The sequence below is a fragment of the Pristiophorus japonicus genome, chromosome 7 (assembly GCF_044704955.1).
Source record: "Pristiophorus japonicus isolate sPriJap1 chromosome 7, sPriJap1.hap1, whole genome shotgun sequence".
Taxonomy (NCBI): Eukaryota; Metazoa; Chordata; class Chondrichthyes; family Pristiophoridae; genus Pristiophorus; species Pristiophorus japonicus.
In genome coordinates, this window is record NC_091983.1 from 139,661,546 (window position 1) to 139,681,448 (window position 19,903).

General features: G+C 44.0%; 1 protein-coding gene across 4 annotated transcripts in view; it reads right to left on the reverse strand.

Annotated features, from left to right (window-relative positions):
* LOC139267291 (cytosolic carboxypeptidase 2-like) overlaps positions 1-19,903 on the reverse strand; it is a 438,496-nt gene that overhangs the window by 31,876 nt on the left and 386,717 nt on the right. For all 4 annotated transcript variants that reach the window (XM_070885365.1, XM_070885363.1, XM_070885364.1 and 1 more), the window contains 3 exons: positions 19,110-19,225; positions 10,137-10,276; positions 9,087-9,234 (listed from right to left, as the gene is read on the reverse strand). In XM_070885365.1, coding sequence (XP_070741466.1) covers positions 9,087-9,234; positions 10,137-10,276; positions 19,110-19,225 — 404 coding nt within the window. The remainder of the gene's footprint in view (positions 1-9,086; positions 9,235-10,136; positions 10,277-19,109; positions 19,226-19,903) is intronic.

Below are 19,903 nucleotides of genomic sequence, written 5' to 3' on the forward strand. Positions count from 1 at the left end.
TAGAGCTCCCCCTAGTGGACTACTGCTCCACCTAGTGGACTACTGTGGCAATGCAACTACTGATGTAAATAATAAAGGTTCATGTGGCAAGGTCACATGATGACAGTTTTCTATTAAGAGCCATTTTTTGTGTGTGTGTGTGTGTGTGTGTGTGTGTGCTTCTTAGTGATGTCGTAAGAATATATCAGATATTGGCCATATAGGATAGGATTTCTTAATTCCCTAGCTGAAATTTTAGTTGGTGGATGATCCTGCCAACTGACAAAGCCTTTGAGAGGTACTTTGTTTTGCAGAACAGCTAAAAATCTATGGTAAATTTCAAGCACACTTGGCTGAATTGTTGACGTTGCCAGAGTCTAGATGGCCGTGTCTATGGGAATAATGGGGCACTTGGGTGAGTTCCTTCCTGACTGAGAGACTTTCTGAGTATATGTGGAGCGGCTAGAAATGTTTTTCACCACGAATAGTATCATCGAAGTCCCCGATGATGAAAACCGTAACCAGGTGGTGTTAGAAAGGAAATGGGTTATTTTCTTGACTGAACTAGGCCCAGAGGTGTATAACCCTGAAAAATGTGCTTGCTCCTGTCAACCAAAGGGAACACCACTGACAGAGATTCTAACAAAGTTAGAACAGTACTACAGTTCTGAGCCCTTGGAAATTGCTGAAAGTTATCGTTTTGGAACAAAAAATCAGTTGAATGATATGGCTGACCAATACTCCAAGAATTTTGCATCATTTCCAGTCGTCAGACAACCATGGTGAATCGCCTGCAGGTTAAAAGTAAAAGGCAGTTGGGTCCCAAGGCCTCAACAACTGGCCAAGGTAACAGTGAATTGAAGTTGTGCTATCGGTGCCTGGAACAATGCATTGCTCAAAGCTGCCCATATGTGAAGGCAGAGTGTGTCTGCTGCAAGAAAACTGGGCAACTTGCAAAGGTGTGCTGACTGACGAGTAAATCGATTTTCAATGCTAGAAGTAGAAATCACCAGACACAACATAGCATTGAAGAGAAGCAACAGGACGAGGAGGTTATGGAGATACACGTCATCAGGAGCACGAGGGTACCTAACAGTGATTTGCGAAGTATCGTCATCCAAGTAGATGTTGCAGAAACCAGGATACCCATGGAAATCGATAATGGTGCAACTGTGAGTGTCGCTATATCTCGACAAGTTACGTGATTTTCGACTGAAGAAATCGAAGATAGAGCTGCGAGGCTACTCAGGAGAGCAAATTCCCACTGTAGGATGTATTACCATACCGGTGAAATACAAGGATCTGTTTCAGAGCTTGCCTTTTATTTAATGGCAGGAGATAAACCTGCCTTGATAGGTAGAAATTGGTTGGGATCACTTAAACTGGGTTGGAATGAGATTTTTCATGTGGAAACAAAACTTACATTGAAAGATGACATCATCAAGCAGTATCCGAAGGTGTTCTGCGAAACAGGCAGTCTGATCCAAGGTTTCAAGGCGAGTGTCAGAGTGCAGAAGGATGCAAGACTAGTTTTTTGTAAGCCACGTCCCGTACCATACGCACCCAAGGAGAAAGTTGAGCAAAAACTCAAAAGACTAGAAACTGAGAACATTATCTCCAAGATAAATTTTAATAATGCTGATGCTATGTCCAGGTTGCCATCTGCATCACAAGTTACTCGAGAAGAAGTGTTCTATTTTTCATACATTGATGAACTGCCAGTCACAGATGAAGAGATTAGTAGGGCAACCAAACGTGACCCAGTTATGACAAAGGTGTATGATTACATAGCAAATGGCTGGGCAAACCAGGTATCAGAGAAAGATATTCATCCATACTTTGCTCGTAGGAATGAATTGCCAGTGGATAAAGACTGTATCCAGTGGGGTACAAGAGTAGTTATTCCAAATAAGTTCAGGTCCAAATTGTTAGGAGATCTTCATGACCAGCATCTGGGAATGTGTTTGACCAAGAGTTTTGCATGCAGTTACTTATGGTGGCCAGATTTAGATAAAGAAATGTGGTCAAAATTCGTTATGGCCATTTTTGAGGCGGTGTCGCCGCCTGAGTGCTGATTTTAGCGGCGGACTTTAGGCGCAACCTCAAAGATTTCACGCCCAAAGATGAGAGAGCTGCGCTAAAAAGTGGTGTTGCATATTCATCCTCGGACGGGATCTCAGGAGGCCAACTGAATTTCCCGACGGGAGGCTGCCACCATGCAAGAAAAAAACAGGAAGAAAGAAAGAATTAAAACTTCTCCGTTCCACACACACACTTTCCCATTCTTAAAACTAATGAAAACATGCGGAAATAAATAAAGAAAAACTTACCTTCCTTTCTGGGTGATTCCGCCCAAGATCCTATCTTTTAGGACCACTTTTTCAGGGCTGTATGGCCGCCTCTTGTACGGCAGCCATACAAAGCAAATGTCGCAACAGAAGCGTCAAAGAGACATTGTATACTGGATGACGTCACCACATGGGTGGTGTTAGCCGGCGCAGCGTTGCCTCTTGGCACCTCTGCCAAAGAGCCGACTGAATTTAGGATGAGGCGTCAATGCCACTTGCTGTCTAAGGTAGGCCTTTGCTGCCTGTTAGCAGCCTAGCACCAGTGCAAATGGGCAGCTTTTTAAAGCGAATTTTGGCCCCATAGAATATATTGTTAGTCAGTGTACAACATGTCAATCGGTAAGCAAGAAACCACCATCAATACCATTACAGCCATGGAAATCATAGAAGTTTACAGCACGGAAGGAGGCCATTTCGGCCCATCGTGTCCATGCCGGCCAACAAGAGGCTATCCAGCCGAATCACACTTTCCAGCTCTAGGTCCGTAACTCTGCAGATTACGGCACTTCAGGTGCACATCCAAGTACTTTTTAAATATGGTGAGGGTTTCTGGCAATGTTCCAGACCCCCACAACCCTCTGCGTGAAGAAATTTCTCCTCAAATCCCGTCTAAACCTTGTACCAATTACTTTAAATTTATACCCCATTGTTGTTGACCCCTCTGCTAAGGGAACTAGGCCCTTTCTATCCACTATATCTAGGACCCTCATAATTTTGTACACCTCAATGCAGTCTCCCCTCAACCTCCTCTGTTCCAATGAAAACAAATCCAGCCTATCTAATCTGTCCTCATAGGTTTGATTCTCCTCTCCCAGCAACATCTCGTAAATCTCTTCTCCAGTGCAATCACGTCCTTCCTGTAATGCGGTGACCAGAACTGCACGCAGTAATCCAGCTGTGGCCTAACCAGTGTTTTATACAGTTCAAGCATAACCCTCCCTACTCTTGTATTCTATGCCTCTGCTAATAAAGGCAAACATTCTGTATGCCTTCTTAACCACCTTATCTACCTGGCCTGCTACTTTTAGGGATCTGTGGACATGCACTTCAAGGTCCCTTTGTTCCTCTACACTACCATTTAACGTGTATTCCCTTTTCTTGTTAGTCCTTCCCAAATGCATTATCTCACACTTCTGTGGATTAAATTCCATTTGCCACTGTTCTGCCCACCTGACCAGTTGATTGCTATCTTCCTGCAGTCCACAGCTTTCTTCTTCATTATCAACCTCACAGCCGATTTTAGTATCATCTGCAAACTTTTTAATCATACCCCCTATATTCAAGTCTAGATCATTGATGTATATCATAAAAAGCAAGGGACCCAGCACTGAGCCCTGCGAAATCCCACTGGAAACATCCTTCCAGTCACAAAAACACTCATCACCATTGCCCTCTGCTTTCTTCCTCTGAGCCAATTTTGGATCCAACTTGCCACTTTGCCCTGGCCCATGGGCTTTTACTTTTGTGACCAGTCTGCCGTGTGGGACCTTATCAAAAGCTTTGCTAAAATCCATATACACTGCATCATACGCTTTACCTTCATTGACACTCCTGGTTACCTCCTCGAGAAATTCAATCAAGTTAGTCAGACATGACCTTCCCTTAACAAATCCGTGCTGACTCTCCTTGATTAATTCTTGTCTTTTTAAGTGAAGATTTATCCTATCCTTCAGGATTTTTTCCAATAATTTTCCCACCACTGAGGTTAGGCTGATTGGCCTGTAATTACTTGGTCTATCCCTTTCTCCCTTCTTAAACAAAGGTTCAATATTAGCAGTCCTCCAGTCCTTTGGCACCACACCTGAAGCCAGAGAGGACTGGAGAATGATCATCAAAGCCTCTGCTATTTCCTCTTTTGCTTCACTTAACACACTGGGATATATTTCATCCGGACCTGGGGACATCCACTTTCAAAGCTGCTAAACTCCTTAATATCTCCTCTCACACCGTGTTTATTTCATCTAATATTTCACACTTCTATTCCTTGATAGTAGTGTCTGCATCACCTCTCTCTTTTGTAAAAACAGACGCAAAGTATTTATTAAGAACCATACTTGTAAAGTCCTGTCCCCTCAGTACAGATTCACACGAGGCACATAGTGAAGTCAAGGTCACTCAGGACCTGCACCTTTATTACACAGCTCTCGAATGCCACACTTGCCTGAGACCTGTCCTTATATACCTGTCTGGGACAGGTATCCAGTGTCTCCTGCAAGTGCACCCCTGGTGGTAAGGTATGCTGGTGGTTACAGGTCATATCTTATTACAGTCATGTATAGCGTGGTAAGATACAGTCGTGTACAGTAGTGTGAGATATATGACAATACCCACATCTTCCACCTCCACACACAGATTACCCTCATGTTCTCTAATAGGCCCCACCCTTTCTTTAGTTATCCTCTTGCTCTTAATATATTTCTAAAACATCTTTGGGTTTTCCTTGATTTTACTTGCCAAATATTTTTCATGCTCTCTCTCTGCTTTTCTAATATCCTTTTTAATTTAGCCCTGCACTTTCTATACTCCTCTAGAGATTCTGCAGTATTTAGCCCTCGGTATCTGTCATAAACCTCCTTTTTTTTCTTTATTCTACCCTGTATGTCCCTCGATATCCAGGGGGCTCTAGATTTGTTAGTCCCACCCTTTTTCTTTCAGGTCACATATTTGGCCTGGACCCTACTTATCTCCTCCTTGAATGTCTCCCACTGCTATGACACTGATTTACTTCAAGTAGCTGTTTCCAGTCCACTATGGCCAAATTACTTCTCAGATTAGCAAAGTTGGCTTTTCCCCAATTGAGAACTTTTATTCCTGGTCTATCCTTATCCTTTTCCATAACTACCTTAAGTCTAACTGCACCTAAATGCTCTCCCACTGATACCCCTCCCGCCTACCAAGCTTCATTCCCTAAAACTAAGACCAGAACCGCTCTCTCCCGTGTTGGGCTTGCTACATACTGACTAAAAAAGTTCTCTTGAATGCATTTTAGGAATTCCACACCCTCTATACCCTTCACACTAATTTTGTCCCAGTTAATATTTCGATAGTCGAAATCCCCTACTATTACTGACCTATAGTTTTTGCACTTCTCAGAAATGTGCCTGCATATTTGCTCTTCTATCTCCCTCTCACTGTTTGAGGGTCCATAGTGCACTCACAGCAGTTCGACCCATATGGCCTCACTTGATGATCCCTCTATCATATCATCTTTCTTCACAGCTGTAATAGTTGTAAAGAGCCAGGAGGTTCTCGGATAAGGCAAATGCCTCCCTCCTGCAGGAGGTCGAGTTACGCTGGGGTGACTTGACACAGGGAGGGCATAGGAAGCCCACCCCAAAGGCCTACCAGAGGACATAGCAGAGGTGGACCAACGAGGTGCATGAAGGCAACCAATGCTGCAAACGATGGAACGTCCTTGTGGGATCCGCAAGAGTAAGTATTACATTGATTTACATGTTCTTATGTATTTATATAATTTGATTTGTAACAGTCATGAGTGACTATCAGCAGATGTGAGGTCTTGCACTTTTACTGGGAATGTTTTACTCAAAGCCTGTGGTCACGGTGTACATCTTTAGGTAAAGAATGATAATAATCATAACAGACAGATGTAATCATGATTATTATGTGTTGTATTAGTGTCGGTGACAATGCCTAGCAATGATATCACGCAATGATCTCATGCCATGTCGTCCTGTCACCTTTTACAGAAGAAGCTATTGACGATGAGGTCCATGCAGAGGCGAACGGGTGGGGGGGCCACCAGTTCCCAGCGACATTACTGAGATGGAGGAGTGAGTGCTCGTATTCGTGGGGAAGCACCCCTGGACAGCCACGGACGCATCTGCAGACCCTGAAGTGATGCCACGTGAGTAAAGCTTACACCATTGCATCATGTAAAATCAATAGATGCCACACCCACTCATATCCGGACAATCATATATGATAGATGATTTCTAAAATTGTCATAGAAATAATGCTGGCCTCATGAAAATCATTGCAATGCAAATGTGTTGATGGTCATGAAATGTGATGTCTGTGATAACTTTGATAGCGGTGGTGCTTTTGTCGTGCATGTGCTGTGTGTAGTGCTGGACTCACCTTGTCACCCGGGCACCCCCTTCTCCTCTAATAACCTCATTTGTGTTTTGCAGCTCAGCCAGCAGCACGTCCCAAAGCAAGGCCACAGAGGCCGGAAGGTGGGGGCGTGGGGCAGGTGTCGGCGGACGATCCTACTACATCTGGTGCTGAGGAGCTCCGATTCTCGCCCATCAATCTGCTGGGTCTGTTCTCCACAGATGAGAGTGAGGACTTCGAAGAGCCTGCATCGCCATGCGCCAGAAGCCATTCTACCCCAAGGCCTTCTAATGGTCCTCTGGTCATTCCCACCTCTACTCTGGAGGTACCGGCCCCAAGCACCTCTCCATAGGGCACCCCATTTGTCCCCAGGATGGCGCCAACTTCGAGGAGGCCTCATGGACTCGGCAGGTCTGTTCCACAAGCGTGACATGTCCAGGAGAACTGTAGACATTGGTGACCAGCTCATCGAAGCATTGGGGAGCATATCACGACAGCTGGCTATCATGACCGAGTACATTCCACGCATGGCGGAGTCCCTGGATGCGATAGCCAGGAACACTGCTGCCACAGGCCTCCCAGTGGTCTCTGAGCGCGGCACTCCACCCCTAGGTTCCACACCACCACTGCAAACAACAGATAAGAGCAAGGACCAAGATCCTGCTTCTGCATCAGAGAATGTTGCCCTCAGCACCCCCTGCTCCCGTACCCGTCCAACCAACGCCTCTGCCTTCATCCCCCCCAATGAGGCACCGCCTGAGGAGCTCCTTGGCCAGGCGCCGTGGAGCGAGGAGGGGAAGGGGTAGAGGTGGGGAGAAGAAGGAGAGGGGGGAAGGAAAGTGAGGTGCATGTGCGCAGGTGATGGCTGTGTTATATCTCCATCTGGGTGTATGCAATTTGTTGCAATGTATGCGGGCTCCTGCTTTGCCTTTGTATTTTGTGTTGCTGCACATGTTGAACATGTGATTTATGTCAATGGTGGAAAAAGTGGGGTGTGGGTGGGGGTTGGGTGTTATTGGCTGTGATACTGTGATACTTATGATTTCAGACCAATGTTAGTATTACATTTTTGTTATTGAACATAACTTTGTAGCGCATTGTCTCAGATTGCTGGACCATTACACACTGGTGATTCCTTACCATGAAAGGGTTAAATACAACTTAACATCAATCAACGTAAATTTTAACTGGCACCAAGGTGATGGGCACCATTGATGTCTGAGCTGCACACACACAGCAGTGTGTCAGCGTTGTCACTCACATCAGCGCTCTTTCAGGCAAATCTTTCAGATATCAGCTCCTCACGCAAGAATGGGATTTAACAAATGCCAGCCACACCACTGGCGTCCGTTCCCATTAGTTCCATTTTTTGTGGCCGGTTTTTTGAGCGAGTGATATTGTGGCCGATATATGTGCAAGGTGGTGAAATTGATGATGGCCGATCTCCATGGCCGCTAGTTTGGGTAAATATGCTCTTTACGACAAAAAACAGTGGGTGGGCGTTAATATTGAATCTCGGCGTTAATTCCATGCAGAAAGTAATGCTGGGCGATATTATGGGCGTTGATTTCGTCCATTCTGATGATTCCGCCCCCAAAAAGTGGGCGTGCGGTAATATTTTTTCCCAGCATTAAGCACATGGGGAAAGTAACGCTCGACGATAAGTTTCTTAAAAATGCCTGTCAGTTTCCATTTTGTGCCAAAATGGGCGCTATATAGGCGTTATACATCATTTCAGCGGTAAAATGGGCATTAAGTGGGCGTTAAGCTTGCAAAAAAAGTGGAGGTTCTTGCCCCATATCTTTTGTTCTGATTACTTCTTTAAGGAGAGAAAAGTGTATTATAGCTCCCTCTAGTGGACTACTGCTCCACCTAATGGACTACTGTGATAGCGCAACTTCTGATGTAAATAATAAAGGATCATGTAGCAAGGTCACATGATGACAGTTTTCTGTTTAGAACCATCTTGTGTGTGTGTGTGTGTGTGTGTGTGTGTGTGCTTCTTAATGATGTTGTAAAAATATATCACAGAAGTGTTTCCTAATTTCACTCCTGAAAGGCCTGGCCCTATGCTCCCAAGTATGAGAATCCCCAACCAGTGGAAATAGTTTCTCTCTCTACTGTATCTGTTCCCTTAATATCTTCGATCAGATCACCCCTTAACCTTCTAAATTTTAGGGAATCCATCTGTAATTTGTGTAATGTTTCCTTGTAACTTAACCCTTGAAGTCCAAGTATCATTCTGGTAAACCTATGCTGGACTCCCTCCAAGGCCAATATATCCTTCCTCAGGTATGGTGCCTAGAACTGCTCACAGTACTACAGGTGTGGTCTAATCAGGGTTCTGTGTAGCTGCAGCATACCTTTTACCCCCTTGTATTCTAGTCCTCTAGATATAAAGACCAGCCTTCCATTAGCCTTTTTGATTATTTTCTGTACCTGGTCATGACATTTTAGGGGCCCTACCCCCAACCGCCAGAAAGCACTTGCAACTGACACAGCACAGGAGAAATTGTTTAATATACATTTTTCAAATTAAGTATTTTTGAGATAAACACATTCAGGATGAGTATCTAACAATCAAACTACTTCCCACCAGAGCTACCTCACCAGTGATTCTAATTACAATTGAATCTCCTGCAACTTTAGGTGACAAACTCTGCAAAATATGACCACATTTACCTGCTTAGTTCTGCCTTTGTCCATCTGATGGGCCGACAGAGCAGGGAGAGCAGACCTGATTGGTGAGGGTCTTTGTATTTTTTTCTTCCTTGTCTTGGAATAAAACGTTACCTCTGATTCAGACTCACTATTGCTGTTTTCACTTGTCCTGAAAAAGATAGATACATTTTCACTCAAATGTTAATTAACTTTCAACTGAAATTTCTGTTATGGTATTAATAACCTCATTTACAAGGAGAAATAGCATTTTTTCTTTCTAATTCAGGTCAGTAGTGTGCCTCGTAAATAGTGCCACCTGGTGACAAAGCACCAGTGGTGCAACATGAGTCATTTTAGGTCAGATTCATTTATGAAATTTTGTTCGCCTCAAACAATATCAAAGTCTGGCTCAGGCTCCATAGTTTCAAGCAGATTTAATTTTCTGTTTCTCATTTCAATAGCACTGGCTTGAAGGGATACCAGTAAAATAGTGGTGATTAAATATCATACACAACATGCAAAAAATAACTTTGTGATAAAGCTGAAGGAACAAACTAATGATCATGGGACTAAATATCTGTGGAGGTTACCAAAGGCTGCCTGATCAGGAGAAGGTCCCTTCAATTATGGTGGGTGTCTGCACCTGCCCGCCCTCAGTGGCCACAAACTATGGCATAGGAGGATGGGTCCAGAAGGCAGCTGGCTTTCTCACTCCCAGGGAGTAGACAGAACTACACCCTTGTTCCTTTATAAGGGGTGGGGGGGGGCTGCTGAAATGTTAGCCCAAAATTACATCAATCTTTAGACGTCCAGACCATGATTCAGACCTGGAATGAGCTGCCCGATGACTGAAATGCAGGAACTCCCAGCGGGTATATCTGTATCTTGACCTAATGTTGGCCCTTCTTGTGCACTGCTTCACTCCCGCCAGAGTTACACTGGGAGTGTACTAGAAGGACTGCATTACATAGACATACAACTTATAGAAAGGAACACAAAGTTACAAACCTTAAAGTCTTTTTACACAATTTTATGCAGCTTTAATATGTATTGAATTTTTATAGTACATACTCTGACTCGAGCACAGCCTCAGACAAGTTCATCTGGTTCAGCAGTGTGTAGCATTGTTGTAGTGACTCCAGCGACATCTTGTCTTCAAGCTGAAGAAAATTCTTTGCTTGTTGATGTTTTGGCTGCTTTTTCAAGTCATTCTATGAAAAATATATTGGAATAGAATCGTAACTAGAAGCATAGAAACATAGAAACATAGAAAATAGGTGCAGGAGTAGGCCATTCGGCCCTTCTAGTCTGCACCGCCATTCAATGAGTTCATGGCTGAACATGCAACTTCAGTACCCCATTCCTGCTTTCTCACCATACCCCTTGATTCCCCTAGTAGTAAGGACTTCATCTAACTCCTTTTTGAATATATTTAGTGAATTGGCCTCAACAACTTTCTGTGGTAGAGAATTCCACAGGTTCACCACTCTCTGGGTGAAGAAATTCCTCCTCATCTCGGTCCTGAATGGCTTCCCCCTTATCCTTAGACTGTGTCCCCTGGTTCTGGACTTCCCCAACATTGGGAACATTCTTCCTGCATCTAACCTGTCTAACCCCGTCAGAATTTTAAACGTTTCTATGAGGTCCCCTCTCATTCTTCTGAACTCCAGTGAATACAAGCCCAGTTGATCCAGTCTTTCTTGATAGGTCAGTCCCGCCATCCCGGGAATCAGTCTGGTGAACCTTCGCTGCACTCCCTCAATAGCAAGAATGTCCTTCCTCAGGTTAGGAGACTAAAACTGTACACAATACTCCAGGTGTGGCCTCACCACGGCCCTGTACAATTGTAGCAACACCTCCCTGCCCTTGTACTCAAATCCCCTCGCTATGAAGGCCAACATGCCATTTGCTTTCTTAACCGCCTGCTGTACCTGCATGCCAACCTTCAATGACTGATGTACCATGACACCCAGGTCTCTTTGCACCTGCCCTTTTCCTAATCTGTCACCATTCAGATAATAGTCTGTCTCTCTGTTTTTACCACCAAAGTGGATAACCTCACATTTATCCACATTATACTTCATCTGCCATGCATTTGCCCACTCACCTAACCTATCCAAGTCGCTCTGCAGCCTCATAGAATCCTCCTTGCAGCTCACACTGCCACCCAACTTAGTGTCATCCGCAAATTTGGAGATACTACATTTAATCCCCTCGTCTAAATCATTAATGTACAGTGTAAACAGCTGGGGCCCCAGCACAGAACCTTGCGGTACCCCACTAGTCACTGCCTGCCATTCTGAAAAGTCCCCATTTACTCCTACTCTTTGCTTCCTGTCTGACAACCAGTTCTCAATCCATGTCAGCACACTACCCCCAATCCCATGTGCTTTAGCTTTGCACATTAATCTCTTGTGTGGGACCTTGTCGAAAGCCTTCTGAAAGTCCAAATATACCACATCAACTGGTTCTCCCTTGTCCACTCTACTGGAAACATCCTCAAAAAATTCCAGAAGATTTGTCAAGCATGATTTCCCTTTCACAAATCCATGCTGACTTGGACCTATCATATTACCTCTTTACAAATGCACTGCGATGACATCCTTAATAATTGATTCCATCATTTTACCCACTACCGATGTCAGGCTGACCGGTCTATAATTCCCTATTTTCTCTCTCCCTCCTTTTTTAAAAAGTGGGGTTACATTGGCTACCCTCCACTCCATAGGAACTGATCCAGAGTCAATGGAATGTTGGAAAATGACTGTCAATGCATCCACTATTTCCAAGGCCACCTCCTTAAGTACTCTGGGATGCAGTCCATCAGGCCCTGGGGATTTATCGGCCTTCAATCCCATCAATTTCCCCAACACAATTTCCCGACTAATAAGGATTTCCCTCAGTTCCTCCTCCTTACTAGACCCTCCGACCCCTTTTATATCCGGAAGGTTGTTTGTGTCCTCCTCAGTGAATACCGAACCAAAGTACTTGTTCAATTGGTCCGCCATTTCTTTGTTCCCCGTTATGACTTCCCCTGATTCTGACTGCAGGGGACCTACGTTTGTCTTTAAATATGTAAAGAGAAAAAGGTTAGTAAAGAAACTTTTGCAATCCGTCTTAATGTTCCCTGCAAGCTTCTTCTCGTACTCCATTTTCCCTGCCCTAATCAAACCCTTTGTCCTCCTCTGCTGAGTTCTAAATTTCTCCCAGTCCCCGGGTTCTCTGCTATTTCTGGCCAATTTGTATGCCACTTCCTTGGCTTTAATGCTATCCCTGATTTCCCTTGATAGCCACGGTTGAGCCACCTTCCCTTTTTTATTTTTACGACAGACAGGAATGTACAATTGTTGTAGTTCATCCATGCGGTCTCTAAATGTCTGCCATTGCCCATCCACAGTCAACCCCTTCAGTATCATTCGCCAATCTATCCTAGCCAATTCACGCCTCATACCTTCAAAGTTACCCTTCTTTAAGTTCTGGACCATGGTCTCTGAATTAACTGTTTCATTCTCCATCCTAATGCAGAATTCCACCATATTATGGTCACTCTTCCCCAAGGGGCCTCGCACAACGAGATTGCTAATTAATCCTCTCTCATTACACAACACCCAGTCTAAGATGGCCTCCCCCCTAGTTGGTTCCTCGACATATTGGTCTAAAAAACCATCCCTTATGCACTCCAGGAAATCCTCCTCTACCGTATTGCTTCCAGTTTGGTTAACCCAATCTATGTGCATATTAAAGTCACCCATTATAACTGCTGCACCTTTATTGCACGCACCCCTAATTTCATGTTTGATGCCCTCCCCAACATCACTGCTACTGTTTGGAGGTCTGTACACAACTCCCACTAATGTTTTTTGTCCTTTGGTATTCTGCAGCTCTACCCATATAGATTCCACATCATCCAAGCTAATGTCCTTCCGAACTATTGCCTTAATTTGCTCCTTAACCAGCAATGCTACCCCACCTCCTTTTCCTTTTATTCTATCTTTCCTGAATGTTGAATACCCCTGGATGTTGAGTTCCCAGCCCTGATCATCCTGGAGCCACGTCTCCGTAATCCCAATCACATCATATTTGTTAACATCTATTTGCACAGTTAATTCATCCACTTTATTGCGGATACTCCTTGCATTAAGACACAAAGCCTTCAGGCTTGTTCTTTTAACACCCTTTGTCCTTTTAGAATTTTGCTGTACAGTGTCCCTTTTTGTTCTTTGCCTTGGGTTTCTCTGCCCTCCACTTTTCCTCATCTCCTTTCTGTCTTTTGCTTTTGCCTCCTTTTTGTTTCCCTCTGTCTCCCTGCATTGGTTCCCATCCCCCTGCCATATCAGTTTAAATCCTCCCCAACAGCACTAGCAAACACTCCCCCTAGGACATTGGTTCCGGTCCTGCCCAGGTGCAGACCGTCCTGTTTGTACTGGTCCCACCTCCCCCAGAACCGGTTCCAATGCCCCAGGAATTTGAATCCCTCCCTGTTGCACCACTGCTCAAGCCACGTATTCATCTGCGCTATCCTGCGATTCCTACTCTGACTATCACGTGGCACTGGTAGCAATCCCGAGATTACTACTTTTGAGGTCCTACTTTTTAATTTAGCTCCTAGCTCCTTAAATTCGTTTCGTAGGACCTCATCCCTCTTTTTACCTATGTCGTTGGTACCAATGTGCACCACGACAACTGGCTGTTCTCCCTCCCTTTTTAGAATGTCCTGCACCCGCTCCGAGACATCCTTGACCCTTGCACCAGGGAGGCAACGTACCATCCTGGAGTCTCGGTTGCGGCCACAGAAACGCCTATCTATTCCCCTCACCATTGAATCCCCAATCACTATTGCTCTCCCACTCTTTTGTTTCCTCAGAGTGACATATCACTATGATCATAGGCATGAATATCTGATTCATAGGAAGATCTGGAAGTTTGTTATCTGAATGAGTTTATAAATCCTGAACCAGATTCCATTCAGGTACCTTATAGTTGCTAACAGCATTTTGGGTAAAAAGAGGGAAAATGTTCTACAGACTATTAAGAAACAGACATCGGGGATTGAAAGTCCTTGGGCCACAATAGAAACTGGTGAAATTGAACAAACAAATAAAACTAAAATGGTTCAACCTGAGTCACTTGGGGCCTTATTTTATACAAAAGAAAACAATGCACAAAAAACTAAGCATGTGTAGTACATTTGTCCCTTATTATCCAAACTGAGCCAACATTTAGAAATTTTCAAATAAATCAAAATTACTTCAATTAAAATCAAAATGTATTTCAAAATCAATTTGGAATGAATCATTAATGGTGAGTCTTAATCCATCCAAGTGTGGCTCTTGTCAGCTTAGCGCAGACTGCCACTGATAGCAAAATAAATTAAAATGGTATGGGGAGAGGACAGAGGAATGGGACTAAGTGGATTCCTCTTTCAGGGAGCCAGCATAGGCACAATGGGCTGAATGATTTCCTTGTATGTTGCAAAATTGTATAATTCTTTGACATTATTATTCTATGTGGCGAGGGTATGAAGGAGCCCACTACTTAGAGACGATTTTTGGGGGGAAAATGAGAGAAAATGTCAACAAAACTATTTATTCTAACCATGAGTTCCTTCGATTTTGTTTGGGTGTTTCCCTCATTTTATCCCTTTCAATAGATCAAACTATATAATTACAATGTGCCACAGTGAGGAGAAGTTAGCATCCAAACACTGTAGATGCCCTGATATGACCCTTATTTTACAACAAAAATCTACATGTACCTATTCTAAATTTAATTCCAAGACCTTTCTGCTGAGATTATACTCTGGGGGCAATGTGCACAGCAGTAATATCATTTCATAAACAATTCTGTAGCAATCGCAGATGGGATGTGCACTGTACCAGCGGACCGCTGTAATGTAAGCTAGTTGGAATATGCGATCTAGTTATTTAATCAAAATCTCCATCCATACTTTCATAAGAAAATGCATTTGGCTGGAACTAATGAAATTTGAAGAGATCTGGTAGATGCATGTCCATATTTTCTCAGTATAGTTCTTCTGCACAGATGCTGCCACTGTTTGCTTAAGACCATTGAACATATAGAAACATAGAAACATAGAAACATAGAAAATAGGTGCAGGAGCAGGCCATTCAGCCCTTCTAGCCTGCACCGCCATTCAATGAGTTCATGGCTGAACATGAAACTTCAGTACCCCCTTCCTGCTTTCTCGCCATAACCCTTGATCCCCCGAGTAGTAAGGACTTCATCTAACTCCCTTTTGAATATATTTAGTGAATTGGCCTCAACTACTTTCTGTGGTAGAGAATTCCACAGGTTCACCACTCTCTGGGTGAAGAAGTTTCTCCTCATCTCGGTCCTAAATGGCTTACCCCTTATCCTCAGACTGTGACCCCTGGTTCTGGACTTCCCCAACATTGGGAACATTCTTTCTGCATCTAACCTGTCTAAACCCGTCAGAATTTTAAACGTTTCTATGAGGTCCCCTCTCATTCTTCTGAACTCCAGTGAATACAAGCCCAATTGATCCAATCTTTCTTGATAGGTCAGTCCCGCCATCCCGGGAATCAGTCTGGTGAACCTTCGCTGCACTCCCTCAATAGCAAGAATGTCCTTCCTCAATTTAGGAGACCAAAACTGTACACAATACTCCAGGTGTGGCCTCACCAAGGCCCTGTACAACTGTAGCAACACCTCCCTGCCCCTGTATTCAAATCCCCTCGCTATGAAGGCCAACATGCCATTTGCTTTCTTAACCGCCTGCTGTACCTGCATGCCAACCTTCAATGACTGATGTACCATGACACCCAGGTCTCGTTGCACCTTCCCTTTTCCTAATCTGTCACCATTCAGATAATAATAGTCTGTCTCTCTGTTTTTACCACCAAAGTGGATAACCTCACATTTATCCACATTATACTTCATCTGCCATGCATTTGCCCACTCACCTAACCTATCCAAGTCACTCTGCAGCCTAATAGCATCCTCCTCGCAGCTCACACTGCCACCCAACTTAGTATCATCCGCAAATTTGGAGATACTGCATTTAATCCCCTCGTCTAAATCATTAATGTACAATGTAAACAGCTGGGGCCCCAGCACAGAACCTTGCGGCACTCCACTAGTCACTGCCTGCCATTCTGAAAAGTACCCGTTTACTCCTACTCTTTGCTTCCTGTCTGACAACCAGTTCTCAATCCACGTCAGCACACTACCCCCAATCCCATGTGCTTTAACTTTGCACATTAATCTCTTGTGTGGGACCTTGTCGAAAGCCTTCTGAAAGTCCAAATATACCACATCAACTGGTTCTCCTTTGTCCACTTTACTGGAAACATCCTCAAAAAATTCCAGAAGATTTGTCAAGCATGATTTCCCTTTCACAAATCCATGCTGACTTGGACCTATCATGTCACCATTTTCCAGATGCACTGCTATGACATCCTTAATAATTGATTCCATCATTTTACCCACTACTGAGGTCAGGCTGACCGGTCTATAATTCCCTGTTTTCTCTCTCCCTCCTTTTTTAAAAAGTGGGGTTACATTGGCTACCCTCCACTCCATAGGAACTGATCCAGAGTCAATGGAATGTTGGAAAATGACTGTCAATGCATCCGCTATTTCCAAGGCCACCTCCTTAAGTACTCTAGGATGCAGGCCATCAGGCCCTGGGGATTTATCTGCCTTCAATCCCATCAATTTCCCCAACACAATTTCCCGACTAATAAAGATTTCCCTCAGTTCCTCTTCCTTACTAGACCCTCTGACCCCTTTTATATCCGGAAGGTTGTTTGTATCCTCCTTAGTGAATACCGAACCAAAGTACTTGTTCAATTGATCCGCCATTTCTTTGTTCCCCGTTATGACTTCCCCTGATTCTGACTGCAGGGGACCTACGTTTGTCTTCACCAACCTTTTTCTCTTTACATACCTATAGAAACTTTTGCAATCCGCCTTAATGTTCCCTGCAAGCTTCTTCTCGTACTCCATTTTCCCTGTCCTAATCAAACCCTTTGTCCTCCTCTGCTGAGTTCTAAATTTCTCCCAGTCCCCAGGTTCGCTGCTATTTCTGGCCAATTTGTATGCCACTTCCTTGGCTTTAATACTATCCCTGATTTCCCTAGATAGCCACGGTTGAGCCACCTTCCCCTTTTTATTTTTACGCCAGACAGGAATGTACAATTGTTGTACTTCATCCATGCGGTCTCTAAATGTCTGCCATTGCCCATCCACAGTCAACCCCCTAAGTATCATTCGCCAATCTATCCTAGCCAATTCTCGCCTCATACCTTCAAAGTTACCCTTCTTTAAGTTCTGGACCATGGTCTCTGAATTTACTGTTTCATTCTCCATCCTAATGCAGAATTCCACCATATTATGGTCACTCTTCCCCAAGGGGCCTCGCACAATGAGATTGCTAATTAATCCTCTCTCATTACACAACACCCAGTCTAAGATGGCCTCCCCCCTAGTTGGTTCCTCAACATATTGGTCTAGAAAACCATCCCTTATGCACTCCAGGAAATCCTCCTCCACCGTATTGCTTCCAGTTTGGCTAGCCCAATCTATGTGCATATTAAAGTCACCCATTATAACTGCTACACCTTTATTGCATGCACCCCTAATTTCCTGTTTGATGCCCTCCCCAACATCCCTATTACTGTTTGGAGGTCTGTACACAACTCCTACTAACGTTTTTTGCCCTTTGGTGTTCTGCAGCTCTACCCATATAGATTCCACATCATCCAAGCTAATGTCTTTCCTAACTATTGCATTAATCTCCTCTTTAACCAGCAATGCTACCCCACCTCCTTTTCCTTTTATTCTATCCTTCCTGAATGTTGAATACCCCTGAATGTTGAGTTCCCAGCCCTGATCATCCTGGAGCCACGTCTCCGTAATCCCAATCACATCATATTTGTTAACATCTATTTGCACAATTAATTCATCCACCTTATTGCGGATACTCCTTGCATTAAGACACAAAGCCTTCAGGCTTGTTTTATTAACACCCTTTGTCCTTTTAGAATTTTGCTGTACAGTGGCCCTTTTTGTTCTTTGCCTTGGGTTTCTCTGCCCTACACTTTTCCTCATCTCCTTTCTGTCTTTTGCTTTTGCCTCCTTTTTGTTTCCCTCTGTCTCCCTGCATTGGTTCCCATCCCCCTGCCATATTAGTTTAAATCCTCCCCAACAGCACTAGCAAACACTCCCCCGAGGACATTGGTTCCAGTCCTGCCCAGGTGCAGACCGTCCGGTTTGTACTGGTCCCACCTCCCCCAGAACCGGTCCCAATGCCCCAGGAATTTGAATCCCTCCCTGTTGCACCACTGCTCAAGCCACGTATTCATCTGCGCTATCCTGCGATTCCTACTCTGACTATCACGTGGCACTGGTAGCAATCCCGAGATTACTACTTTTGAGGTCCTACTTTTTAATTTAGCTCCTAGCTCCTTAAATTCGTTTCGTAGGACCTCATCCCTTTTTTTGCCTATGTCGTTGGTACCAATGTGCACCACGACAACTGGCTGTTCTCCCTCCCATTTCAGAATGTCCTGCACCCGCTCCGAGACATCCTTGACCCTTGCACCAGGGAGGCAACATACCATCCTGGAGTCTCGGTTGCGGCCGCAGAAACGCCTATCTATTCCCCTCACAATTGAATCCCCTATCACTATCGCTCTCCCACTCTTTTTCTTGCCCTCCTGTGTAGCAGAGCCAGCCACGGTGCCATGAACTTGGCTGCTGCTGCCCTCCCCTGATGAGTCATTCCCCTCAACAGTACCCAAATAGGAATGCAGAATTTTTATTCAGAATTGATCTTTCGATAATACTGTTTTATTTATAAACAATTTCATAAATATTCATTAAATAATTAATTTATTCAGCTGACAGTATTATAACGTGGTAAATTTAGCAGATCAATTAATAGGACATTAAAAACTGTAGGACATTTAGCAGGAAATAGGGTCTGCATCTGGAGTGTTACTAGCAACACTGAAATGCAACTGTTTAGAGTTACAAAGCATTTTTGTTAACATGTCTCACCTCTTCATTATCGCTGTTTGTTTTGAAGCTTCTTTTTACACCATCCAATTGAATCAAATTGGATTCTGAATCTGAATTAGAAAATTCTGTTTCCCCATTTTCTTTTCTGCTACATACTGGATAAAAACAAAGATTAGTTAATTTCTTACTGCCATTTTGTTCCAGTGATTTTGTAGCAGGGCCATTTGAAGGTGATCCATTTATTTTGAGATTATTTTAACAGGGTAACTTGCTTCATGAAATATTTGAAAAAAGATGTCCCATTCAGCGGGACCTTACAAATCCCTCCATGGCCTTGCCTCCTCCCTATCTCTGTGATATCCTTCAGCCTCACAACCTCCTGAGATATCTGCATTCCTCAAATTCTGCCCTCTTGAGCATCCTTGATTCTAATCGCTCAACCATCAGTGGCCGTGCCTTCAGCTGCTTAGGCCCTAAGCTCTGGAACTCACTCCCTAAACCTCTCCTCCTCTCTACCTCTCTTTCCTCCTTTAAGACGCTCCTTAAAACTTACCTCTTTCATCTGCTGTAATTTCTTCTTATGTGGCTCGGTGTCAAGTTTTTGTCCTATAACACTCCTTAGAAGCGGCGTGGGACGTTAAAGACGCTTTATAAATAAAATTGTTGTTGTTGTATCTGCACACTGTATAATGGGCAGAGTTATGAAATGGACAGAACAATGGCGAAAATAATGGGCAGGAATTTTCTCAGACGTGCTCCTGCTCTGTTGCCGTAAATTCACTGGAAGTGTAGCAGAATCGCTATTTTTGGCACTTTTGGTGATGTTACGGTGG